The sequence below is a fragment of the Mustela putorius genome, unplaced genomic scaffold, assembly GCF_011764305.1.
Source record: "Mustela putorius furo isolate JIRA1106 unplaced genomic scaffold, ASM1176430v1.1 tig00003834_pilon_pilon_pilon, whole genome shotgun sequence".
NCBI lineage: Eukaryota > Metazoa > Chordata > Mammalia > Carnivora > Mustelidae > Mustela > Mustela putorius.
Genome location: NW_025421987.1, coordinates 104,823,171 through 104,850,590, shown reverse-complemented (window position 1 = coordinate 104,850,590; position 27,420 = coordinate 104,823,171). Strand labels below are relative to the sequence as shown.

General features: G+C 38.2%; 1 protein-coding gene across 1 annotated transcript in view; it reads left to right on the top strand.

Annotated features, from left to right (window-relative positions):
* Nucleotides 1-26,445, top strand: part of SLC35G2 (solute carrier family 35 member G2) — a 40,935-nt gene extending 14,490 nt beyond the window's left edge. The window contains exon 2 of the mRNA XM_004762452.3: nt 24,825-26,445. Within this exon, the coding sequence (XP_004762509.1) occupies nt 24,843-26,081 (1,239 nt within the window). The 5' untranslated portion in view covers nt 24,825-24,842 and the 3' untranslated portion in view covers nt 26,082-26,445. The remainder of the gene's footprint in view (nt 1-24,824) is intronic.
* The last annotated feature ends 975 nt before the right edge of the window (nt 26,446-27,420 follow it).

The following is a 27,420-nucleotide window of genomic DNA, read 5'->3' as shown; positions in this document are numbered from 1 at the left end:
AAACGGCAAGATTTTTCTTTTGATGGCTGCATAGTATTCCATTGTATATATATACCACTTCTTCTTTATCCATTCATCTGTTGATGGACATCTAGGTTCTTTGCGTTATTTGGCTATTGTGGACATTGCTGCTATAAAAATTCAGGTGCATGTGCCCCTTCGGGTTACTACATTTTTATCTTTAGGGTAAATACCTGGTAGTGCAATTGCTGGGTCATAGGGCAGTTCTATTTTCAACTTTTTGAGGAACCTCCATGATATTTTCCAGAGTGGCTGCACCAGCTTGCATTCCCACCAACAGTGTAGGAGGGTTCCCCTTTCTCTGCATCCTCGCCAGTATCTGTCATTTCTTGACTTGTTAATTTTAGCCATTCTGACTGGTGTGAAGTGGTATCTCATTGTGGTTTTGATTTGTATTTCCCTGATGCTGAGTGATGTGGAGCACTTTTTCATGTGTCTGTTGGCCATCTGGATGTCTTCTTTGCAGAAATGTCTGTTCATGTCCTCGGCCCATTTCTTGATTGGCTTATTTGTTCTTTGGGTGTTGAGTTTGCTAAGCTCTTTATAGATTTTGGATAGTAGCCCTTTATCTGATATGTCGTTTGCAAATATCTGTCAGTTGTCTTTTGGTTTTGTTATCTGTTTCCTTTTTGTGCAAAAGCTTTTGATCTTGATGGAGTCCCAATAGTTCATATTTGCCCTTGCTTCCCTTGCCTTTGGTGATGTTCCTAGGAAGAAGTTGCTGCGGCTGAGGTCAAAGAGGTTGCTGCCTGTGTTCTCCTCAAGGATTTTGATGGATTCCTTTCTCACATTGAGGTCCTTCATTCATTTTGAGTCTATTTTCATGTGTGTGTAAGGAAATGGTCCAATTTCATTTTTTTGCATGGGGCTGTCCAATTTTCCCAACATCATTTACTGAAGAGGCTGTCTTTTTTCCATTGGACATTTTTTCCTGCTTTGTCGAAGATTAGTTGACCATAGAGCTGAGGGTCTATTTCTGGGCTCTCTATTCCGTTCCATTGATCTATGTGTCTGTTTTTGTGCCAATACTGGACTGTCTTGATGATAACAGCTTTGTAATAGAGCTTGAAGTCTGGAATTGTGATGCCACCAACTTTGGCTTTCTTTTTCAATATTCCTCTGGCTATTCGAGGTCTTTTAGGGTTCCATATAAATTTTAGGATTTTTTGTTCCATTTCTTTGAAAAAATGGATGGGACTTTGATAGGGATTGCATTAAATGTGTAGATTGCTTTAGGTAGCATAGACATTTTCACAATATTTGTTCTTCCAATCCATGAGCATGGAACATTTTCCCATTTCTTTGTGTCTTCCTCAATTTTCATGAGTACTTTATAGTTTTCTGAGTATAGATCCTTTGCCTCTTTGGTTAGGTTTATTCCTCGGAATCTTACAGTTTTGGATGCAATTGTAAATGGGATTGACTCCTTAATTTCTCTTTCTTCTGTCTTGTTGTTGGCGTAGAGAAATGCAACTGATTTCTGTGCATTGATTTTATATCCTGACACTTTACTGAATTCCTGTACAAGTTGTAGCAGATTTGGAGTAGAGTCTTTTGGGTTTTCCACATATAGTATCATATCATCTGCAAAGAGTGATAGTTTGACTTCTTCTTTGCCGATTTGGATGCCTTTAATTTTTTTGTTGTTGTTGTCTGATTGCTGAGTTTAGGACTTCCAGTACTATGTTGAATAGCAGTGGTGATAATGGACACCCCTGCCATGTTCCTGACCTTCACGGAAAAGCTCTCAGGTTTTCTCCATTGAGAATGATATTTGCGGTGAGTTTTTCATAGATGGCTTTGATGATATTGAGATATGTGCCCTCTATCCTTACACTTTGAGGAGTTTTGATCAGGAAAGGATGCTGTACTTTGTCAAGTGCTTTTTCAGCATCTATTGAGAGTATCACATGGTTCTTGTTCTTTCTTTTATTAATGTATTGTATCCCATTGATTGATTTGCGGATGTTGAACCAAACTTGCAGCCCTGGAATAAATCCCACTCGGTCGTGGTGAATAATCCTTTTAATGTACTGTTCGATCCTATTGGCTAGTATTTTGATGAGAATTTTCGCATCTGTGTTCATCACGGATATTGGTCTATAATTCTGTTTTTTGATGGGATCCTTATCTGGTTTTGGGATCAAGGTAATGCTGGCCTCATAAAATGAGTTTGGAAGTTTTCCTTCCATTTCTATTTTTTGGAACAGTTTCAGGAGAACAGGAATTAATTCTTCTTTAAATGGTTTGTAGAATTCCCCTGGGAAGCCATCTGGCCCTGGGCTCTTGTTTGTTGGGAATTATTACACTATATGTTAAGTAACTATTTTTAAATAAAAACTTGAAACATTATAAAAGATAAAATTGTACCCTTCGATTCCAAAAAATAAAAAATGTGGAAGATAATCACTTCTGGCTAGTACAAATGAAAAGCACTAAGTAATTAAGCAATCATATTTAACACAGTTTAGGGGCGCCTGGGTGGCTCAGTCTCTGGGTGTTTGCCTTCAGCTCGGGTCATGATCCTAGAGTCCTGGGATTGAGCCCCACACCAGGCTCCCTGCTCCGGGGGAAGCCTGCCTCTCCCTCTCCCACTCCCCCTGCTTGTGTTCCCTCTCTCTCTGTGTCTCTGTCAAATAAATAAATAAAATCTTTTTAAAATGTTCAATCATGGGCACCTGGGTTGTTCAGTGGGTTAAAGCCTCTGCCTTTGGTTCCGGTCATGGTCCCAGGGTCCTGGGATCAAGCCCCGCATCGGGCTCTCTGCTCAGCAAGGAACCTGCTTCCTCCTCTCTCTCTGCCTGCCTCTCTGCCTACTTCTGATCTCTGTCTGCCAAGTAAATAAAATAAAATCTTTAAAAAATGCTCAATCATATTTAACAGTTTAATAAAATGTCATAATACTCTGGTAAATATTCAGATGATGACTTTGAAGTGTTTTGAAATAAATGAAGATAGCACCCTTATTTCATAAAGTTATGTCTAATATATTAACCTTTATTGCTCTTAAGAGAATTCAAAGTATAGCTTATTCTAGCCACCGAAACATTTTGAGAATGGAAAAAATGGTAACACCAATTTGGTCTTTTATATTTTTGGGTCTTTTATATTCCAAATACTCAATGCTACTCTTCAGTAAATACCCTCACTTCATTCATTGGGTCTGATTTTACCACTATTTCCTTGTTCCTTTCTTTCTGGAGAGTTCAGGATCAGCTTCAAATGACAAGGAGATATGAAAAAAGAGGCTCAAGGGTTCTTAATTTTTAGGCCGAAAATTCTTTGATGATGTAACACAAATGAAAGTTCTCCCAACCCAAGAACTTTGCGGAGATGCTGACCCCTCTCCCAGGTGAATCCTTGCTATTTTGTTCTGACAATTCTGGGCCAGCATGGGGCCAACAGAGACTACAGGAGCAGCCCAGGTCAGGACAGGTTCCTCAGGGATCTGGAACCAGTGTCCCCAGCTAAGAGAGTCAGAATTGCAGCTGAGTGACAAAGATAATAGTCTGAGGGCCATCTCAAAGGTGAAATCAGGTCAGAAATAGGAAAATGAACCTATGAGAACTGATAACAACACAGGAAAAAGTTGAAGAAGCAGTTACAAAATGCAGTTCAGGACTGAACTTTGTTTTGTGCTGTCAACATTTATTAAATGTGTTTTAAGTGCCAGGAACGTAAATATGAATGAGTCCTTCATGAAACTCACAGGCCACAAGGCGATTCTGACTTTGGCATGTTCCCTTTAGATGGTATCTGGATCTGTTGAAGGAGTGGACATGGCAGATTAAAGGAGCCTCCTTAGGCTGTGCACAAACCAGAAAACTTGGGATGTGCTGACAAGTCCTGCCCAGCATCAATGTGTGAGGATGTAGAGTCATACTGTGGCCGCTTCCTTTTTCTGTGGCTCTAAGTCTTCTCAGAAAGAGCACTTTAAAAATTAGAGGTCTGAATGAATTTGAATACTTGCCCCTTGTCCTGGAATTTGCCAGCTGGGCCTAGATGAAGATTTGAGTAGAAGTGTTTGAGAGAGTAGACAGAGTGTGCAAGGGAGTTATAAGATAATTGCATTTTCAGAGAACTGTCTTAGTAATCACATAAAATTTAAAAGGTCTCCAGTAAAATGGCTTGAAGGAATTATTAAGATTCTGTTCTAATTAGCAGCCCTAAGTCCTTGTTTACCACAACTGACATGTATTTCTTCATTATGAGCTCAAAAGGCTATCTACCCATCTTTAAGAAAATCTTATATTATTCTTACCTAGAATCTCAACCAATTCTGGTTGATTCTTTCAAAAATCTACTCTAATTTTCTTGATAAGCTGTAGGTTATTTTTCCTAAACAACAACTACACGAGGAGCAAAATGTAGGCAAATCATCTGCTGTGATTATTATATATTATATATTATTATATACCATCCTATCCCATCAATAAAAGAATTAATAGCGACTTAAGGAACTATGTTCAGTTTTTGATCATTTGACCAGAACTATGTGAATATTTTCCCATAAATTTTAAAATATTAATGCCTTATTAGCATCTGTAATAAAAATAATATTATAAAAAGCAGAGTAGGCAGGAAAGGTTCCTTGACTGATGGGATTCAACTTTAAATATTACATAGTAAACTAATATATCTGTGTATCAGACGGGGTTTAGTCTGATACTAAAATCAGATGACGGGGTTTAGTCTGATACTAAAATCAGATACTAAGTATCAGATACTGATACTTAGATAAAAAAAAGTCACTCTATTTCTTTGAATCAGAAAGAGATATACAAGAAATCAGAAGTTTCTAAAACCTTTAGACTTCCTTGAATGCATGGTTTTTTTATCCTTTAAAAAATTCCTAATCTAGCAATTCATAAACTGTATATAATAACCTTCTTGCTATAGAAACAGCAGAGGAAAATAAGTCTTTCTTCTATGCTAATGTCAAAATCTCTGCAATATTTGACCAATAGGAAGTAAACAAGCTAGTATTTACTGAGCACTTGCTATAGTTTCATTAAATCCTTGTTAATAACATTTTCAAGTTGGTACTATTAGCCGATCTTACAGATGGTTTAGAAAGGCTAAGTGATGTATGCACAGGTAGAAAATAGAGACAGAATTAAACTTCAGATCTGCTGCTTCCAAAATTGGTTAAATTTGTTGCCCAGTATTGGTTATTAATCCAAAATCCTGTTTGATGGCATCCAACCAAAGTAGTGATTCAATATTTAAAAACTATATCCATCAGGCCAGTTAGCTCAGCCATTAAGAGATATTTTATAATTCACTTTTTTCTAGATGATCCATGAGGATGTGGTTCTTAAAGGCAGACATTTCAGACAGTATTTCAGGGAGAAAGCAAGCCAGCAAGTAGTTTCGCTCTTAGGCAAAAATAATCTTGTCCATGTCACTTGACCTAGAACTTTGTAGTCTTACCCAACACTTTGCTAGATCTTAAGAAGATAAAAAATTATTTTCTAAGAATACTCATGGTTTTACATGTAGGCAATTCTTTTGTCCATATATGTACTAAGCATGTGGGTCTTCTGAGAATACAATCTGATCTTTAGACATTCACAGAATGATGGTGTGTGAGTTTTCTGTTCACTGCTATAACAAATTACCAGAAAATTGATGGATTAAAACAATAGGAATATTACAATTTACAGTTCTGTCAGTCAGAGGTCCAGTACAGATATCATATGGTGTTGGCAGGTGTGTATTGTTTTCTGCAGACTCTAGGAGAGGATCCATTTCCTTGCCTTTCAGAGGCTGTCCACATTCCTGGGTTTATGATCCCTTTCTGTCTTCAATACTAGCAACAGCAGGCTGAGTTCTCATATTGCATCACTCTGACCTTGCTTCTGTGGTCACATCTCCTCTGACTTTTCTGTCCCTGTCTTCCACTTTTAATCACTTGTGTTACATTAGGCCCAATCAGATAATCTAGGAAAGTCTCCCTATTTTAAGGTCAGTTGATTTGAAGCTCAATTCCATTTGCAACTTTAATTCCCCTTAGTCATATAAGGTAATATATTGACAGTTTCTGGAAATTAGGATGTGGATATTTTGGTGGGGATGTTTGGGGGGTATTATTCTGCCTACCATGGATGATTAATTTGCAGTGTAGAAGAAAGGGCTTGGAAAGGCAGAGATGGATCTGAATTTTGCCCATACCATCAACTGGTTATGTCACTCACTAACTGGCAAGACATGTAAACTCTCAGAACCTATTTCCTCACATGTAAAATGGAGATTATATTACCTACTGTACAGAGTTGTTTTCTACCTTTAAATGAGGAAACAAAGTTCTTAGTACATGCCTGGCACAGAGATGGGGCTAAATAAATATAGCTTTCATCATAATTAGAGAATCTAGAACCACATTCAGGGCCAAACAATCCAAAAGAGTATGTCCCAGGTGCATGGAAGCATTTATGCTTGATATTTCCTGTGGTTTCATTTTTCCTTTAACACTAATTAAATGGTTGCCTGAAATCCTTTCAAAACCAAACAGTGGATAGATCCTAAATAAACACGCAAAATATGAATGGAGATGCACTTTATTTTAGTTTTAGTCTCAGCTAGTTTCTTTCCATAGATGATGTTCTGAATGGAGAACAAAGAGACAAATATGAATAGTCGATTTATCTATTTGTTTCTGTTTTTGGTTTTTGTTTTACAATTTTCCCTTGGCCACCAAAACCCATTTCTTCATTTATATTCAGTGGGAAAACTTCAAACTTTTTATCTGTTCATTTTCACATATGTGGCTTTTCCCATGATGGTAATGGATCTATCCCTGCACAAAGGATCAGTGGCAGCTGGTCATCCCATTTGCCTTTTAGCTCTCAGAAAGCTAATGAGTGACTTATTGTGTTCAAAGCCCTTATTAACTAGCCATTAAAAATGATGTTATAGACAATTTAGTGACATGGAAAAATATTTGCAATGTATTGATAAATAGAATAGGGAAGTCATAAACTGGGATATGGTGTTTGATGCCATTTTTTTTTTTTAAAGATTTTATTTATTTATTTGTCAGAGAGCGAGCGAGAGCGAGCACAGGCAGACAGAGTGGAAGGCAGAGCCAGAGGGAGAAGCAGGCTCCCTGCGGAGCAAGGAGCCCAATGTGGGACTCAATCCCAGGACGCTGGGATCATGACCTGAGCCAAAGGCAGCTGCTCAACCAACTGAGCCACCCAGGCGTCCCTTGATGCCATTTTTTAGAAAAAAAATTCACAAAGAGAAAAAGGCTTGGAAGGATCAGTAGTTATCTCTGGCTGGTAGAATTATGAATGGTTTTTATTTTATCTGTTTGCTTTCCCATATTTCTGAATTTTCTATAATAAAACTGTGTTGCTTTTGTACTAGGAATAAACAAAAAACAATTTTTTTTTATGTAGTGATCTGATCATGGTAAATAGCTCCTGAGTCAGAAGCTTGTTCAGAGCAGGGGCCCAGGGAAGCTTAATAAGGGACTTCTGTGACTTTGTAATGGTGGGAGTCACCTGGCATGGCCAAGTTGTGAGGCGTGCACTGGGAAGTAGGTACATAGCAACTAAGTTCAGCCTGGTAATGCTGAGACATGTATCTCCAGCACCCTTCCTCTTTGACTGACAATGGCTTAATTAAGAAAAGGAGATACACATTACTTAAGGAACACCTCCAGTTATGCCTGAGAAATTTAATATTAAAAGAAATATGGGAGACCTATCAGCAGAAATAGAGCCAGAGGTAGAGATGCTAAATAAACAAATTCTCTAAATAGTCAAACTGCACACCATCATTTTTTATTATTCTTGAAATATTCTTAAGGACTTTAAAGTGTTTTAGTGGATAAGCTTCCTTACTTGAATTATTTGAGCCACTTAAATTTGTTTATATATATTACTTAATTTTGTTCTTAACAAAATTTGCTTCATTAAAAAAATCATTCATTCATTCAACAAGCACGTACTGAACACCTATCTCGTGCCAAGCACTGTGCTAGGTGCTGAAGATATAAAAATTGGTAATACCTAATTTTAATACCTGTGAGCTGAAAACTCTCAAAGTTTTAGTGGGAGAGAAAGACAAAAACACAGTTATAGCTCAAAGCAATAAATTCTATGATTGAAGGTATAATGAAAGAATGAGGGTGGGCATCTAACTCAAATGGAGGTAAGAGGTAGGCCTAGGGAAGTTTTCCAGAGAAGGTGGTATTTAATCTGAGCCTTGAAGAATGAGCAGGAATTTATGAGGTGAAAAATCAGGAAAAGAGTGTTCCATGAAGAAGGAATAGCATATTTAAAAACCCAGAGGCATGACATTTTTGAAGGAGTTTCCTATAGTTTGAAATAGCCAGAACTTTTGTGCATGTGGAGGACAACAGAGGATGAGGCTGTGAGAATTCATTTTATGTATCAACTTGGCTGGTTGAGGACTACTCTACATGTTTCTGTGAAGGGGTCTTTGGATGGTATTTACACTTAAAACCTTGAAATTGAGTAAAGTGGGTTGCTTTCCATAATGTGGGTGGGCCTCATCAAATCAGCTGAAGGCCTCAACAGAAAAGCTAATATCCACTGAGAAGGGAATTCAGACTATTTGATCTTGAACTGTAACTCTTCCTGGGTTTCCAGACTTGACAAAACTTTTATTGGTTTTGTCAAGCACCACAATCACATGAATCAACTCCTTAAAATAAATCTCTGTATGTTTATGTAGGCATACTTCATTTATTGCACATCGCTTTAGTGCACTTCACAGATAGTGCATTTTTTACTAATTGAGGGTTTGTGGCAACTTTGTGCCTATTGGTGTCATTTTTCTTACAACATTTCCTCACTTCCTTTCTGTGTCACATTTTGGTAATTTTCATAATATTTCAGACTTTTTCATTATTGATATATTTGTTAATGGTGATCTGTGATCAGCAATTTTGATGTTACTATTGTAACTGTTTTATAAACCATGTCCATATAAGATGGCAAACTTGATCAATAAATGTTGTATGGGTTTCAACTGCTCCATTGACTAGCTGCTCCCCTATCTTTCTCTCTCTTCTCAGACCTCCTTATTCCCTGAGATACAATATTAAAATTAGGCTAATTAATAACCCAACAATGGTCTGTAAGTGTTCATGTGAAAGGAGGAGTCACATGTCTCTTACTTTAAATTAAAGGCTATAAGTGATTAAGCTTAATGAGGAAAGCCTGCTGAGAGCTAAGATAGGTTATAAGCTAGGCCCCCTGCGCCAAAAAGTTACCCAAATGGTGAATGCAGAGGAAAAGTTCTTAAATTAAAAGAGATACTCCAGGGAACACACAAATGAACAAGGCAAGACAGCCTTATTGCTGATACGGAGAACATTTAATGGTCTGGATAGAAGATCAAAGCAATCATAACATTCCCTTAAACCAAAGCCTATCCAGAGCAAAGCCCTGACTCTCCTCAATTCTTTGAAGGCCGAGAGAGGTGAGGAAACTATTTTCAAAAGAAAATCTTGAAACTATCAGAGGTTGGTTCACGAAGTTTAAGAAAAGAAGCTGTCTCCATAATATCAAAGTGCAAGATGAAGCAGCAAGTGCTGTTGTAGCTAGAGATCCAGAAGATCTTAATGAAGGCAGCTGCACTAGACAATAGGTTTTCTTTTTCTTTTCTTTTTTTTTTTTTTAAAGATTTTATTTATTTATCAGAGAGAGAGAGAGAGCGACCACAGGCAGACAGAATGGGAGACAGAGGCAGAGGGAGAAGCAGGCTCCCTGCCGAACAAGGAGCCCGATGTGGGACTCGATCCCAGGACGCTGGGATCATGACCTGAGCCGAAGGCAGCTGCTTAACCAACTGAGCCACCCAGGCGTCCCTAGACAATAAGTTTTCATGGTAAATATAAACAGCCTTCTATTGGAAGAAGATTCCATCTAGGACTTTCATAGCTAGAGAGGAGAAGTCAATGCCTGGCTTCAGAGCTTCAAAGGACAGACAGAGTCACCCTCTTGTTAGGAGTCAATGTAGCTGTTGAAGCCAATGCTCATTTACCATCCCCAAATCCTAGAGCCCTTAAGTATTATGCTAAATTTACTTGGCCTGTGTTCTCTAAATCAAACAGCAAAGACTGGATAACAATATATCTATTTACAACATGGTTTCCCGGAACATTTAAAGCCCAATATTGAAAGTTACTGCTCAGAAAAAAAGATTCCTTTCAAAATAGTACTGCTCATTGACAATGTACCTAATCATCACAGAGCTCTGATGAACATGTATAAGATTAATCTTGTTTTCATGCCTGCTAACACAACATCCATTATGAAGCTCATGGATCAAGGAGTAATTTCAACTTTCAAGTCTTACTGTTTAAGAAATACATTTCAAACAGCATCTGGGTGGCTTCGTTGGTTAAGTGTCTGCCTTCGGCTCAGGTCATAATCTCAGGGTTGTGGAATCGAGTCCGCATAGGGCTCCCTGCTTAGTGGGGAGTATGCTTCGCCCTCTCCCTCTGCTCCTCTCCCCACTAGTGCTCTCTCTCAAATAAATTTAAAAAAATTAAAAAATAAAGAAATATATTTCATAAGGCTATAGGTAACATACATAAGTGATTTCTCTGGGCAAGTAAGTTTGAAATGCTTTGGAAAAGATTTGCCATTTTATTATCTATTTATTAAAAATAGCAGCAAGAGAGGGAATACAAGCAGGGGGAGTGGGAGAGGGAGAAGCAGACTTCCTGCTGAGCAGGGAGCCCAATGTGGGGCTCAGTCTAGGACCCTGGGATCATGACCTGAGCCGAAGGCAGATTCTTAATTGGCTGAGCCACCCAGGCCCCTAAGATTTGCCATTTTAGGTGCCAGTAAGAACATTTGAGATTAGGGGTGTCTGGGTGGCTCAGTGGGTTAAGCCTCTGCCTTTGGCTCAGGTCATGATCTCAGGGTCTTGGGATCAAGCCCCACATGGGGCTCTCTGCTGAGCTGGGAGCCTGCTTCCCCCTCTCTGCCTGCCTCTTTGCCTACTTGTGATCGCTCTCTTTCTGTCAAAAAAAAAAAAAAAAAAAAGAAAAGAAAAAAGAACATTTGTGATTCATGGGAAGAGGTAAAAATAACAACATTTACAGGAGTTTGGAGGAAGTTGATTCTAATCCCTATGGATGACTTTGAGGGATTCAAGACTTTAGTGGAGGAAGTTAACTGCAAATGTGTAAAAATATCAAGAGAACTAGAATTAGAATTAGAAGTGGAACCTGAAGATGCAATGGATTTGCTGCAATCTCATTATAAAACTAATGGATGAGGAGTTGCTCTGATGGATGAGCAAAGGAATGGTTTCTTGAAATGGCTCTACTCCTGGTTAAGATGTTGTGAAGGTTGTTGAAATGGCAGCAAAGGGGGGCGCCTGGGTGGCTCAGTGGATTAAGCCGCTGCCTTCTGCTTGGGTCATGATCTCAGGGTCCTGGGATCGTGTTCCGCGTCGGGCTCTCTGCTCGGCGGGGAGCCTGCTTCCCTTCCTCTTTCTCTCTCTGCCTGCCTCTCTGCCTACTTGTGATCTCTCTCTGTCAAATAAATAAATAAAAATCTTAAAAAAAAGAAATGGCAGCAAAGGATTTAGAGTATTATATAAACAACTGATAAAACTGGTAGGGTTTGATGGGATTGACTCCAGTTTTTTTAAGTTTTTTTTTTTTAAGATTTTTAAAATTTATTTGACAGAGCAGGGGGAGCAGCAGGCAGAGGGAGAAGCAGGGAGCCCCACATGGGGCTAGATCCCAGGATCATGACCCGAGCTGAAGGCAGACGCTTAACTGACTGAGTCACCCAGGTGCCCCTTGGCTCCAATTTTGAAAGAAGTTCTACTGTGGATAAAATGCTTATCAAACAGTGTCACATGCTACAGAGAAATCATTTGTGAAAGGGAGAGTCAACTGATGTGGCAAACTTCATTGTTGTCCTATTTTAAGAAATTGTCCCAGCCACTGCAAACGTTAACCACCATCATCTGATCTATCAGCAGCCATCAACATCTAGACAAAAGCCTCTACCAGTAAAAAGATTATGACTTGCTGAATGCTCAGATGACGATTAGAATTTTTTGACAATAAAATATTTTAGCATTAAAGTATGTACATTTTAAAAGACATAATGCTATTACACACTTACTAGACTACAGTGCAGAGTAAACATAACTTTTATACACACTGGAAAACCAAAAAATTCATTCGACTTGTTTTATAGCAATATTTGCTTTATGGTGGCAGTCTGGAACTGAACCCTCAATTTCTCTGAGGTTGCCTGTATATGCCCATCCTATTGATTTTTTATCTCTGGAGAACTCTTAACTAATAAGGAAGGTCCTTATTAGGAAAATATGGAAAGTTCTTCTGAACACAAGGCTTTCAGTTACTTAAGACTACTGATGACTGAGTAGATACTAAGAGAGGGATATGTGGATATCTGGGCCTATAAGATTGTGTAGAAATGTTAGTATTCTTTTTTCTTCTTCTTTTTTATTGAGGCATAATTGACACACAATATATTAGTTTCATGTATACACCATACTGGTTTGACCCTCACAAGTTTAGTTACCATCTGTCCCCATGCAAAGTTATTACAATATTATTGACTATATCCACTATGCTGTATTCTTTATCCTCATGAATTACTTATATCTGGAAGTTTGTACCTCTTAATACCCCTCACCTATTTTGCCATGCCCAACTGCTCCCCTCTCTGGGAGCCAACAGTTTGTATCTTGAGTCTGTTTCTGTTTTAATTTGTTTTGTTCTTTAGATTCCATATATAAATGAAATCATATAGTATTTGTCTTTATCTGACTTATTTCACTTAACATAATACCCTCTAGGTCCATCTGTGTTGTCACAAATGGTAAGATGGCATTCTTTTTTAATGGCTGAATCATACTCTAATATATATATATATGTATATGTACATATATATATGTATATGTATATATAAAATTTTTATCCATTCATCCATCAATGAACACTTAAGTAGTTTCCATTTCTTGGCTATTGTACATAATGCTGCAATGAACTAGGGATGCATATCTCTTCAGATTGGTATTTTTGTTCCTTCAAATAAATACCCAGAAGTGGGATTGCTGGATCATACGGTAGTTATGTTTTTAATTTTTTGAGGAATCTCTATACTGTTTTCCATAGTGGCTATACTAATTTTCATTCCTACCAACATTATTAGAGGGTTCTGTATTCTCCACATCCTCCCCAATAACTGTTATTTTTTGCCTTCTTGATAATAGCCAATCTGAATGTGTATGGGTGGTGTGAGGTTGTGTTTTTGATTTGCATTTCACAAACACAAAAATGTTTTGTTCACAAACACAAAAATGCCAGTTGGCCATCTGTATTTCTTCTTTGGAAAAATGCCAATTCAAGTCCTGTACCCATTTTTCAGTCTGGTTGTTTTTTTCGTATTAAGTTGTGTAAATTCTTTATGTATTTTGGATTTTAACTCCTTATTGAATGTATGATTTGCAAATATCTTCTCTGAATCAGAAGTTTGCCATTTTGTTTTATTAATGCTTTCCTCACAAATGCTTTTTATTTGATGTAATCCCCTTTGTTTATTTTAGTTTCTGTTGCCATTGCCAGAGGAGACTTTACCCCCCAAATATTGCTAAGACGAATGCCAAAGAGCTCACTACCTATGGTTTCTTCTAGGAGTTTTTGGTTTCAGGTCTTACATGCAAGTCGTTAATCCATTTTGAATTTGTTTTTGTATATGATGTAAGAAAATAGTCCAGTTTCATTCTTTTGCATATAGCTGTCCAATTTTGCCATCACCATTTATTTAAGAAATGGTCTTCCCCCATTGTATATCCTTGCATTCTTTGACATAGATTAATTGATACATATGCTTGGGTTTATTTGGGGGATCTCTATTCTATTCTGTGGATCTATGGGTCTGTTTTTGTGCTAGGACCATATTCTTAATTACTATAGTTTTGTAGTACAGTTTGAAATCAGGCAGCATGACACCTCCAGCTTTGCTCTCCTTTCTCAAATTTGCTTTTGCTATTTAAGATGTCAATAGACTTTTTCTAAAAAATTAATTAATTGATTGATTGATTTGTCAGAGAGAGTGAGCGAGTGAGCAAGAGTACAAGCAGGGGGAGCAGCAGGCAGAGGGAGAAGCAGGCTCCCCACTAAGCAGGGACCCTGAAGTGGGACTCGATCCCAGGACCCCAGGATCATGACCTGAGCTGAAGGCAGATGCTTAACCAACTGAGTCACCCAGGCATCCCCAAGATGTCACTAGTCTTGACATCATTCCATATTCTTTTCCATGTCTCCCTCTTGGTTTTGAAATCCATTTCATTTTATCTGCATTTATTCAGTGCCAATATGTTTGAGGTACTGTGTTAGGGGCTGGGGATAAAATGGTGAGAATGTCTGCTATCAAGATATACCATCTGGGGGCACCTGGGTGCTCAGTTGGTTAAAGCCTCTGCTTTCAGCTCAGGTCATGATCTCAGGGTCCTGGGATCGAGCCCTGCATCGGGCTTTCTGCTCAGCGGGGAGCCTGCTTCCCCCCTTCTCTCTGCCTGCCTCTCTGCCTACTTCTAATATCTCTCTGTGACAAATGAATAAATAAAATCTTTAAAAAAGAAAGAAGTATACCATCTGGTGGGAAAGACAGTATGTAAACAAATGAATTTAAGGACAGTGCGGGCACAGAGATGGGAGAGGCCAAGGAGGACTGCAAAGGAGGAAGTAATGCTTGAGCAAGCCACTAAAGCACAAATGTGAGCTCAACGGAGTGAAAAAGACAAAAAGGGGGAGGGCCAGGTCATTTCAGGCAGATAGAATGATGTGAAAGAAAAACTAAAATATATTGTGTACTTGCTAGATGCCAGATATTAAATGTTTTGTATTAGCTGATTTAATTTTTTATTTATTTGTAGAGATTTAATTTATTTATTTGAGAGAGAGAGAGAGAGACAGCCAGTAGGGGGAGGGGCAGATAGAAAGGGAGAGGCAGAGAATCTCAAGCAGACCCTGTGCTGAGCATGGAGCCTGATGTGAGGCTTGATCCCACAACCCTGAGATCATGAACCAAGCTGAAACCAAGAGTTGGACACGCAACTAACTGAGCCACCCAGACACTCCTGTATTAACTATTTTAGTAGTCTCATTCTACCTTATGAAGTAGAATGATATTACATATATATGTATATGGTAGAATTATATTATATATTATATTATATTATATGTTATATTATGAAGTAGAATTATATTATATATTATATATTATATAATCATTGTTGCAATTTTACAGAGGAGGAAATAGGCAAAGAAGTTACACAAGTTGCCCAAAGTCACATATTTAATAAGTTCTGTAGTTAAGATTCAAATCCAGGCAGTCTGGCTTCAGTATTCATTTTGTTTTGTTTCGTTTTAAATTTCCAGCCCTGTGCTACTCTGTCTTCTTCAGTCATGTAGCAGTGCATGGAACTGTTAAATCTTAAAGCCAGAAGGGCCCTTAGATAATCTATTAGGGGGTTCTTGTACAAGAAAACTGTACATTAGGATTACCAGCAAGGTTTTAAAAAATACCAGTGCCTAGCATTTCCTCCTGTTCTCCCCCAAGCCACATAGGAGAAAAAACCACAACTCTGGCCCCCTGCACTTGCTTTTTAAAACTTAGAACTTGTGGGGCGCCTGGGTGGCTCAGTGGGTTGAGCCTCTACCTTCGGCTCAGGTCATGATCCCAGGGCCCTGGGATCGAGTTCTGCATGGGGCTCTCTGCTCAGCAGGAAGCCTGCTTCTCCTCATCTCTCTCTCTGTCTGTCTCTCTGCCTATTTGTGATCTCTCTCTCTGTCAAATAAATAAATAAAATCTTTAAAAAAAAAAAAACTTAGAACTTGTGAAATATGCATAACATAAAAATTACCATATTAGTCTTGTTTAAGTGTATAATTCAATACCATTAATTACATTCACAATGTTGTATAACCATCACTACTATTTCTAAACCATTTTCCTTACCCCGAAGAGAAACTCAAACTATTAAGCATGATTCCCCATTCCCTCTCCTCCTAGCACCTGGTAACGTCTAATCTATTTCCTCTTTTTATGAATTAGCCTATTCTAAATACCTCATTTAAATGGAATTATACAATAGCTGTCCTTTTGTGTCTGGTTTATTTAATTAGCATAATGTCTTCAAGGTTTGTCCATGTTGTAGAATAGATTGGAACTTCATTTGTTTTTATAGCTGAGTAATGGTTGTATGAATATACCACATTTTTTTTTAATCCACTCATCTGTTGAGGCACACAGGTTGTCCTCCCATACTCCCAACCCCTGCCCCACCAAACAAATGCTGGAGGAACCACCACTTTTTTTTTTTTTTTTTTTTTTAGACAGGAAGAGACACAGGGCTCATCTCACAACTCTGAGATCATGATCTGAGCCTGAGCTGAAACCAAGAGTTGTACAGTTAACCAACTGAGCCACCCAGGCAACCTAGCAACGACTACTTTCTAAAACTTAACATTATCACACACAAAGAGAATAAAATGACAAGAGGAGACAGAGGCTGAGTACCAAGTGGCACGGGAAAAGGCCCAGAGGAGTGAAAATGTATACAATTAGTTTGGATGGCAGGAAGCCAGGTTTTAGGGTGAGATTCTCAGAGGCAGGGGTGGACCTGTGATTGAGATTTTTCTCCTTTCTATACAGGTATTTTGTCATCATCACCGCTATTACCTGTCAGAGAACTTACGATTTCAGGAGAATGAAAACATTTTTTCTATTCTGAAAGCAGAATGTGATTCTGACAGTGATAATGCTTCATTTAAGGCAATGAAATAAATGTTTTTTGTGAGATCATTTGCATGAATAAGTGGTAGCTACTCCTGGGCTAGAATGTTAGACAGGACTCCTGCAGGAGATGGGAGTAAATTTGAGAAGATGACGTGGGGAAAGAGGGAGGGGATTGGGAAGTGGAAAAGAAAGAAGAAGGGAGGAGAGACTAATCTGGGGTACTGTGTGACAAAGTTCTAGACAACACCCTGGAACAAATTCTTTTCAACAATAGAACCTACTGACCTGCTGCACACTACCTACCTGTGCCCTTCACATAGAGTGTTTAATAATGTCTATCAAATTAGTTTCCTAGAATGAATACCTTCTTTTACCTCCGTTTAAGTTCTTTCAGCTAAAATTCAGGTGGGCCATTAGTTTTCTCCAAATTTTTAATGTTCTATCCCTCCCCAATGCTCTCCTTTTCCTAAACCTCCTAAGGCTTCATTTCCTCACAAAGCTGAGTTGACCCATATTTAGTGCTTAGCACGTTATCTGTAAAGTGTAAATATCAGTATGCCTGGCTAATGATGGTATTGCCATTATTTTCTTTCATCTTTCCTGCTGTTTTCACTGGGTTTTAGAGCTATTAGTTTTGCCTTTCTTTATTGTATTTGATTTCCTATTCTTACTTTTTATCCTATTTCTGGTTGTTTTGGTTAGAGTGCTGAAAATATTGCCAATATAGTGTCAAAATAGTGTCTGGCCAAATCAAGGTCTTCTTTGTTTTCTTAGTCTCTTTCTGAGATAGTTCATTGCAAGTATGCTTTAATCTAAGTGTGTTACAAAAGGGGAAATGACTATTTGCCTTATACTTTTTTTCTGAGAGAGATGTAAATGGACTGTTCTTTGTCAAGCAATAATCTGATGCACTATAAGTGATAATATTCTTACGTGATAATTTTTATTGAAAGTTCTGCCATTACATGTGGTACATATATCCTAAGTAATACTGATTCTGTCCAGAATTTGCTCTGAAATTTCATTTGATATTTCTATAGAGGTATATTCAGTTGGTTTATTGTAGGAGACTACGGACTATATGTCTCCTCTTTTATTATTTATTCTTCAATCAAATTTGCCTATGAGGGATTCCTATATAATCTGAGTATTTGTTGGTTTTTTTTAAGATTTCATTTATTTATTTGACAGACAGAAATCACAAGTAGGCAGAGAGGCAAGCAGAGAGAGGGAGGAAGCAGGCTCCCCGCCGAGCAGAGAGCCTGACATGGGGCTCGATCCCAGGATCATGACCTGAGCTGAAGTCAGAGGCCTCAACCCACTGAGCCACCCAGGTGCCCCTGATCTGAGTATTTGATTAAAGTCTTAACTTTAAAGTATTTGATTAAAGTCATTAACTTTTCCTGTAGCCCCTCTTTTATATCTTCATCAACTGTTCAGTTTCATGATTTGATTATATACTCGGTTCATTTTGATTACTTGCCGTTTACATGCAACATGAATATTATCACACCTTCTAAGAAAGCAAACATTTAATTCCTCATGATAAATTATTCAGTTCCTAAATGTGCCTCATACAAGAAAATGTGCCTGGTGCAAGAAAGGGCATGTCCTTTACCTTTTACTCTTATTTCTCACTTATTATCAATATTCTTGTCTTTCAAACTCTACTAGTTTACTTAAGAAGTAATTTTCTAGTTTGAGAGGTGGGAATTTAGAAGCAAGTTCTTTTTCCTCTAAAGCAGTGTACCTTTACCCAAATATACAGGCTCAAAGAGTATTAATAACATACAAGCAAACTTAAATGCTGCCTCTAGTCCCTCCTGATCTTTTGGAGCTTCAGTGGGAAAGAGAGAAGAATCCCTATTCGAAGAGGAATGTTAAGGGTCATACCATCCAGGGTTAGGCCTAAGGATAGGTAGAATCATGTTGATAGCCTTTGGAGTGTCAGAATGTGGGCCTCTTTTCATCAACTTGGAGGGAAGAATGGCTTCTCTCAGCAGGTCTCAGGAGGTATATTCAACAGTATAGAACCTTTGCATGTCCTGATGTCTCACGATATCCTGGAAAGGTGGTTGTTGTATCATCCCTCTTAGGTGATCAATTAGGTGTAGTCTTTTCATTTTTACTCAAGGACAAGACTGTCCAAGCAAATTGGGGTAATAAGGTATCTTAGAGCTAGACTTTTCTGGTATAATGTAGTAACCTATCAGTTCTTTATACTTATTTGAAAGCCAATTTTATAAGTTTTAAGTATCACATTAGTACTTACATTTAAGCCACTATATTATAATCAAATTATAGTAGCCAGATTTATAGCTCAGGCTTTAAAAAAAAAAAAAGATTTCATTTATTTATTTATTTATTTATTTGACAGAGAGACAGGGAGAACAGCAGTGGGAGGAGGAGCAGAAGGAGAGGACAAGCAGACTCCCCAATGAGTGGGGAGCCTAACACAGGGCTCAATACCAGGACCCCCAGATCATGATCTGAGCTGAAGACAGATGCTTAACCAACTGAGCCATCCAGGTGTCCCCACAGCTAAGACATTTTACCACTATAGGAATCATTCTGGTACTCTCACTATCAAGTAGCTTTTGCTTTAGGTATCAGGAGGGGATTGTCCCAAGTATTCCTACCAAGTCAGTAGGCTAGTCAGTGTTAATTTTCTCAGCCTTAGCAGAGAACTGATTGTGGGCCTTATGTTGTAGAATGTAGCTTAGGAAACAGTGCCTCTTTTGGACAAAAATATTGATTTCAGGCTTGCCACACTGAATTGTACCCTTGTTCAAGCAGAAACCAAATTTTGTGTCCTTTTAATCCATTTGTGTTGAGCATTTCAGGTTGCTACATTTGTAGCCAGGCAGGCTGGTCCTCTTGCCCTATTGTTTCATATTCCCTCTACTCAGCTGAGTTGTTCTACACAACTGAAATGTACCCTTCTGCCTTGGAGGGCACCTTCAAACATAAACCTTTGTTAGAGGAGCTTGAAGCTGTGAGATTACTTCAGACCATTAGTCTCTATGATGAAGGAGAAGTAGTGCTGGCATATTGGTCAGAACAACTTTTTTTTTTCAAGATTTTATTTATTTATTTGACAGAGAAAGAGAGAGAGAGATCACAAGTAGGCAGAGAGGCAGGCAGAGGGAGAGGGGGAAGCAGGCTCCCCACTGAACAGAGAGCCCGATGTGGGGCTCAATCCTAGGAGTCTGGGATCATGACCTGAGCTGAAGGCAGAGGCTTTAACTCACTGAGCCACCCAGGCACCCCTAGTCTTCCTACTTTTAATGAGAGAGGATATAGGCTCTACCTCTCTATTTAATAATAGAGCTAATAATATCAAATTAATTAATATAAATAATAAATAAATAATATTAAATTAATTAATAATGTTAAATTCACATTTTAAAAAATCCCAAACATGAAGTACGGGAGATACTAGACTTGTGGTTCTCTTTGGAAAATACAGTCTATCACAGGGATCATATTATCTGTTACAGGTCTTTGGTTTAAGAAAAATGTTACACTTCTTCCTTATGGGAGAAGGGAGAGGCAAGTACCCCCTTCTAGCTGAGTGTGGAGGTTACCAGATCCTTATGTGCAATGATTGAATGTGTCTTCTCATTCTCCATTTGGAAGTCCGTTTAGACAGCACATTCTAATTTGCCCTTTGCTTGCCTGAAAAAGAAAAATAAAATTGGAGAAAAGGGGACAGCAGTAAATGGTCCGTACACTCACTAGAGTGGTAAGGATATGGGAGTTTCCTGGGACCAAGTGAATACTGTTGGTGCCTGCCTGCCCAAAAGAGAAGTCCACCAGGGAAGAGGACTAAGCAGCAAAAATTTGTTGGCCATAAGCTCTAGGGCAGGAGGCACTCTCACATCAGGGACTTATACACTGGGGAGGCCCTACAAAATTTACCCAAGGAGTAGCCTGCATTTAGATACCTACAACCTAGAGAGTATCAGTGACCTATCAGAGTTAACAGAGAAACAAAAGACAATAATGAAGGAATTAATTCCAACTGTTATCAGAGTCAGCGTTGAACCTTAGGCCCAGAACCAGTAAGAGATTTATTACAAGGAATTGGCTAATATACTTCTGGGGCTGGATAAAAGAGTCTGAGGTGTTTAGGGTAGGCAATCAGGAAAAGAAGATCAAGGGCATGTTGGAACCCCATGAGCACAGGCTGAAGCTTGTTGTCCACAGGCAGTAAGGAAAAGATCATGCGCAGGCTAGAACTTCAAGGGCATCAACTGGAATCTCCAAACTCAAGAAAGGCCTAAGCCCTCTTTTAAAGGGCTTACCCAATCAGGCCAGGCCCATACAGAATAGACTTTTGATGAACTTAAAGCCAACTTATTAGGGACGTTTTTGGGGGGGGTGGGGAGCATGCCTGAGTAGTGTGGGGGGAGGGGGTGGGGCAGAGGGAGCAGGAAAAAGAATCTCAAGCAGGCTCCACACCCAGTATAGAGCTGGATGTGGGGCTCAATCTCATGACCCTGAGATCTCGATTTGAGCCACAATCAAGAGTTGGAGGCTTAACCAACTGAGCCACACAGATGCCCCCGATTAAGGACTTTTATCACAAATGCAAAATGCCTCCACAGCAACACCTATATTAATATTTGATTAAATAACTGGGGAATATAGTTCAACCCAGCCAAATTTATACATCAAAAAGCCATCAGACAACAGCAGCCAATATAAAACATGTATCCTTTTCCTTTTTCTTCTTCCCTGTGCCAATACACCACGGGAGGTGGAGGAGGTTTCTAAAAGGCAGATTGCAATGCTCTCCTGAAGACTCCAAAGGGAGGGAATGAGAGGATTAAAATGGCAGACCACATCCTCTCCCTATCCATGTCCCTGGAGCTACAAATCTGGCCTATGATGGGAAATGGGAAAGCTTTGAATGGATATAAGACAAAATTTTAACAATAGACAGCCCATGAGAAGTTATGGGTTCTAACAGAGATGTCAGCAAGATACTGACTAGCAAGGAAAGGAGATTTAACATAGTAAATTTGGGTACAATGACTACAGATGACACTCTAATGAGCTGAGATACTAAATAATAAAATGACTAGGGGTGCCTGGGTAGCTCAGTTGATTAAGCATCTGCCTTTGGCTCAGGTCCTGATCCCAGGGCCCTGGGATTAAGCCCTCAGTTGGGCTTTTTGCTCAGCAGGGAGCCTGCTACTCCCTCTCCCCTCCCCCTCTGCCTGCTTGTGCTCTCTTTCTCTCCCTCTGTAAAAAATGGTAAATAAAATCTTCAAAAAATTTTTTAAAAAAACGATTAGATTAAAAAAATTAGAAGAAACTGCTGCAGATGTTAGACAAGGAAGAAAAGAAAAGAGGCTAGAGTGGACAGGGATGTCTTGTTTCCAAAAGACAAAATCTGGACTGGACCTCCTTAAAAGATGAGCAGTATTTAGAAAGCTGGAGCAGAGGAAATAAGTAAGAATAAAGACTTGGAGAAATGACATGTACGTGTGGACAGTGAGGTCAGGGAGGGCACTGGACTAATCACGGCAATATTTTTTTTAAGGATTGATAGGGGCTAGATGAGGCAGGGTCTGGAAAGCCAGGCAAAAGAGCTGAGATTCAGGGAGGTAGCCAGGAGAAAAGCACTCTAAGTTCTTAAATGGAGAAAGCATAAGGGAAGTTGTTTTCTTTTGAATCTTTTAAAGACAGAAGAAAGTAGATAGTGGTATAATATAGATGGACTTTACGGGAGAAGGATTGGAGCGAGTTAGGATGCTGTTGCAATATTCTAAATAGGAATTCACAATAACATGATCCAGAATCACAAAGGTTAAATGGAACTGGAGAAGGAAAAATCTGAGGAATATTTCAAAGACAAGAACAATATGATTGATGACCAAATGGAAGTGTGACAGCAGAAAGGATAATTCAGAGTATGCCTTGGTTTCTAGCTTAGGGGAACTGGAGGTGGTATTGCAAACATAAATTCAGTGAGGTATCATGGAGAAAATCACTCTAAATTTGGGAAAGAAAATCTGTTTGGAAGACCAAAATTATCCAATTTGGGATTACTGAGGCTGAGGTCACAATTTGATATAAATTGGAATAAAAGAACATCAGATTAGCTTGAGAGTAATATGTAGGAAGAACTGCCAAGTGGGAGGTCTAGGTTAGGAAAATGAAGAATTTGGAGGCACAGGTGGTGTTTTTTAAAAATTATTTCTTCCACCTGAAGATAGTGTCATTTAGAAGAAAAAAGAGTAAAGAGTAATGAAACAGATAGTGTCAAAGAACAAAATAGGATTTGATTTCTAGACCATGGTTTAAAATCCTGGAACTGTTGAGTTTTTGGCAAGGACAGGGAGGATGTCATAAGGACCAAAAAAAAAGGTTTATTTATTTATTTTTTCCTTCATAGGGGAGGGGAGAAATCAAAGAAATTGTTCTTAGAAAAAAGGAACGAACAGGAAAGAGAACTGAGTGAACAAATACAAGTTTTGGTAACAATGTAGAAGATACCCACTGTTTCAAGAAAGGTGAAAGGTGAAAGAAAGGAAGCTGAATTCTTCTTAACATTTACTGAGAGTTCACAATATGCCAGCACTGTGGCAAATTCTTTATATGCATTATTTTATTTAATCCGTACAAGTTTTTTTCCCACTTAACAAAATGTCATGCACATTTCTGTGTCAATAAAGATCTGCATCATCATTTTTTTTATTAACATATAATGTATTATTAGCCCCAGGGGACAGATTTGTGAATCGTCAGGCTTACACACATCACAGCACTCACCATAGCTGCATCATCATTTTTAATGGGTGTATAGCATAGTATTACATTGTACACAGGGTCATTGTGATAAGCTATAGTGAACCCTCCTACTCAAGCATTTTTTTCTACAGTTTTTTGTATGCTCTTTTTCTTAATATATGAACATCTTATTTTAGTTTGTAATTTAATGTTTTGAACAATATTATGATTCTAAAATTAAAATGCAAAAATGTATATTGCATGTTTTCTTCCACTCTTATTCCCTGTTCCACGCTAACAATTATTAGTTTATTTTGTATCTTTCCATAATTTCCTTATGTTATACAAGCATATGTAAAAGCATATTATTTTTTTTCTTTTTTTAAACACATAAGTAATATCTTTAGGATAAAATCTTAGAATTGATATTGCTAAATTAAAGGGTAGTTTCAGTTAAAATCTTAATGTATATTGACCAATTGCTTATCAGAAAGGTATTACACAACAACAATGCATGACTGTCACTAAATCCATTTTACTGATTTTCTAATTTTGATCTATCTATATATCTGAATATGTATGAGGAGTACAGAATAAATGTTAAAAAGAATATAATTTGTTCTGCAGAGCTAATTGTGATATTATACACAAATTATACAAAAAACTTTGGACTTATCTATTTAAAATTGATATTATAGAGAGAAGACACAATGAAAAGTAAAGGTTTTATCTAAGTTGTTATTTACTTTTCTGTGTTTTTCTTATTGTGTGAGTGGGGAAGCAGGTAGGAATGAAAAATCTCAGTTGTTTGTGGTGCAAAGATAAGTAACAGAGCTGAATGAGACAAAGAATAAGCCAAGCAAGAAATAGGGGCAAGCATAAGATGAGGCTGAAAGGGGCGCCTGGGTGGTTCAGTGGGTTAAAGCCTCTGCCTTCGGCTCAGGTCATGATCTCAGGGTCCTGGGATTGAGCCCCATGTTGAGCTCTCTGCTCAGTGGGGAGCCTGCTTCCTCCTCTCTCTCTGCCTGCCTCTCTGCCTCCTTATGATTTCTATCTGTCAAATAAATAAATAAATCTTTTTAAAAAAAAAGATGAGACTGAAAAATGTAGTTTTTAAAATAATTTTTTAATTTAAAATAAATTTTTAAAATTTTTAAAAAAATTAAAAAATGTTTACAGTCTTTTACTCTACTCTCTATGATTAAATTGGTACATATTATTATAATAGAAATTAAAACCAAATTTCAACTGAATATGTACACTTGTCTTTTTTTTCTTAAATAGAATTGATTATCTGAAGAAATGGATACTTCTCCCTCCAAAAAATATCCAGTTAAAAAGCGGGTGAAAATACATCCCAACACAGTGATGGTGAAATATACTTCCCATTATCCCCAGCCTGGGGATGATGGATATGAAGAAATCAATGAAGACTATGGAAATCTTATGGAAGAAAATCCAAAGAAAGGCCTGCTGAGTGAAATGAAAAGAAAAGGAAGAACTTTCTTTGGAACCATGGATACTCGACCTCCGCCAACAGAAGACCCAATGACTAATGATACTGGACAATTCCAGAGCTTTGCAGAAAAAAATATTTTTCAATCCAGAAAAATGTGGATAGTGCTATTTGGATCTGCTCTGGCTCATGGATGTGTAGCTCTGATCACCAGGCTTGTTTCTGATCGTTCTAAAGTTCCATCTCTAGAGCTGATTTTTATCCGTTCTGTCTTGCAGGTCTTATCTGTGTTAGTCGTGTGTTACTACCAGGAGGCCCCCTTTGGACCCAGTGGATACAGATTACGACTCTTCTTTTATGGTGTATGCAATGTCATCTCTATCACCTGTGCTTATACATCATTTTCAATAGTTCCTCCCAGCAATGGGACCACTATGTGGAGAGCCACAACCACAGTCTTCAGTGCCATTCTGGCTTTCTTACTTATAGATGAGAAAATGGCTTATGTTGACATGGCTACAGTTGTTTGCAGCATCTTAGGTGTTTGTCTTGTCATGATCCCCAACATTGTCGATGAAGACAATTCTTTGTTAAATGCCTGGAAAGAAGCCTTTGGGTACACTATGACCGTGATGGCCGGACTGACCACTGCTCTTTCTATGATAGTATACAGATCTATTAAGGAGAAGATTAGCATGTGGACTGCACTGTTTACCTTTGGTTGGACTGGGACAATCTGGGGAATATCTACTATGTTTGTTCTTCAAGAACCCATCATCCCATTAGATGGAGAAACCTGGAGTTATCTCATTGCCATATGCGTCTGTTCCACTGCAGCATTCTTAGGAGTTTATTATGCTTTGGACAAATTCCATCCAGCTTTGGTCAGCACAGTACAACACCTGGAGATTGTAGTAGCTATGGTCTTACAGCTTCTAGTGTTACACATATTTCCTAGTGTCTATGATGTTTTTGGAGGGGTAATCATTATGATTAGTGTTTTTGTCCTTGCTGGTTATAAGCTTTATTGGAGAAATTTAAGAAGGCAGGATTATCAGGAAATACTAGACTCTCCCATCAAATGAATACTTGATTATTATTTTGTTAAGTTATTAATAGGTACACTGCCATTTTAATATTTACCTATAAATGTCTCGTGTTGTATAATTGACAGAGTGGTATATAAAATCAATATAGGCAGATGTAGAAAATTTATTCTAGTCTAATATGTTAAAAAACAAATGTTAAATATGTGAAACACCATAAATCCAGTGTTTCTATGGTTATTAACAAAAAGTAATTGTGGTAGGAGAATGTTAACTCTCATCACTGAAGAACACAATACTTGAGGAAATGAGCCCTTTCAGATGGAACTTCTGTGGCCCTAAAATAAATGTTTATGCCCAATGTTATACAAATGTTTAATAAAAATCCTTTAATAGCCAAAAATCTTCATTGGTGAAAAGTACACGGTAAGGTGAAATCTTAATACAATCCCTATTTTGTCATCTGCTTACATTAGAAACTAGAGGTGACTGGATTGGGTAAGGGAGCTTAAGTTGAGGCAAGAAAGAGGGAACAAAGGAAAACAGGTGGTTTTTCAGTGACCATAGTAGTTGCCCTACTTTCAAACAGAAAATTGGTCTTTGCTATGGCTACATTAGGTAATGCATAGGATAATGGAAGTAGGGAGAAGACTGGATTCTTGACAGCTCTACTTAGTCTGTGCCATTTTGTACCTGATGGTGGGAGACTTAATGTTGGGACAAGGTCTATTTATCCTCAGTTTTACAGATCTTTTCCAAAACTGTCCTTGTTTATGATTTTGTAGCAAGTGCATGTGTAAGCTGTAGTAAAGGTACTCCTTACACTTGAAAAAAAGACACTAACAGGAATCATGGTACAGCAGAAATTTGATACAATATGGTAACTTGAAATTCTTTTCAAAAGGCATAAAAGTTGTAAAAGCATATAAAGTAGCATTAATTTGTGTTTAATTTGGGCAATTTTACTAATTTAGGACAACAAATGTTGATATAGTTATTAGGCTACTGTTATTATTACTGAGCTATTTTAACATCACATTCACTCTTCTGTACTTACCTCTGTGATGCTATGGCTCAGAGGCTGTAAATTATATTTTTCCTATGCTGGCTGGTGTCTCATTAGGTTCCATCAATAAAGGACATTAGAGGGAGACTAGAAGACAGGAGAAGGGGAGAAAGGATTTCTTCCTTTCCATTTGTTTGCAGTTTGTCATTGTTACCCCAGCAATAAGCAATAGCCTTTTGCTCCACAGCAGCAACTGATCTCAGCCTTGAGCTTCTTTTGGCACTTCTCCATCCCTTAGCAGCCTCATCATATCCCTCTCAGTAGGAGGAGGACCAGCTAAACAGCATCCTTTCTGGAATCTGAGCTATAGCT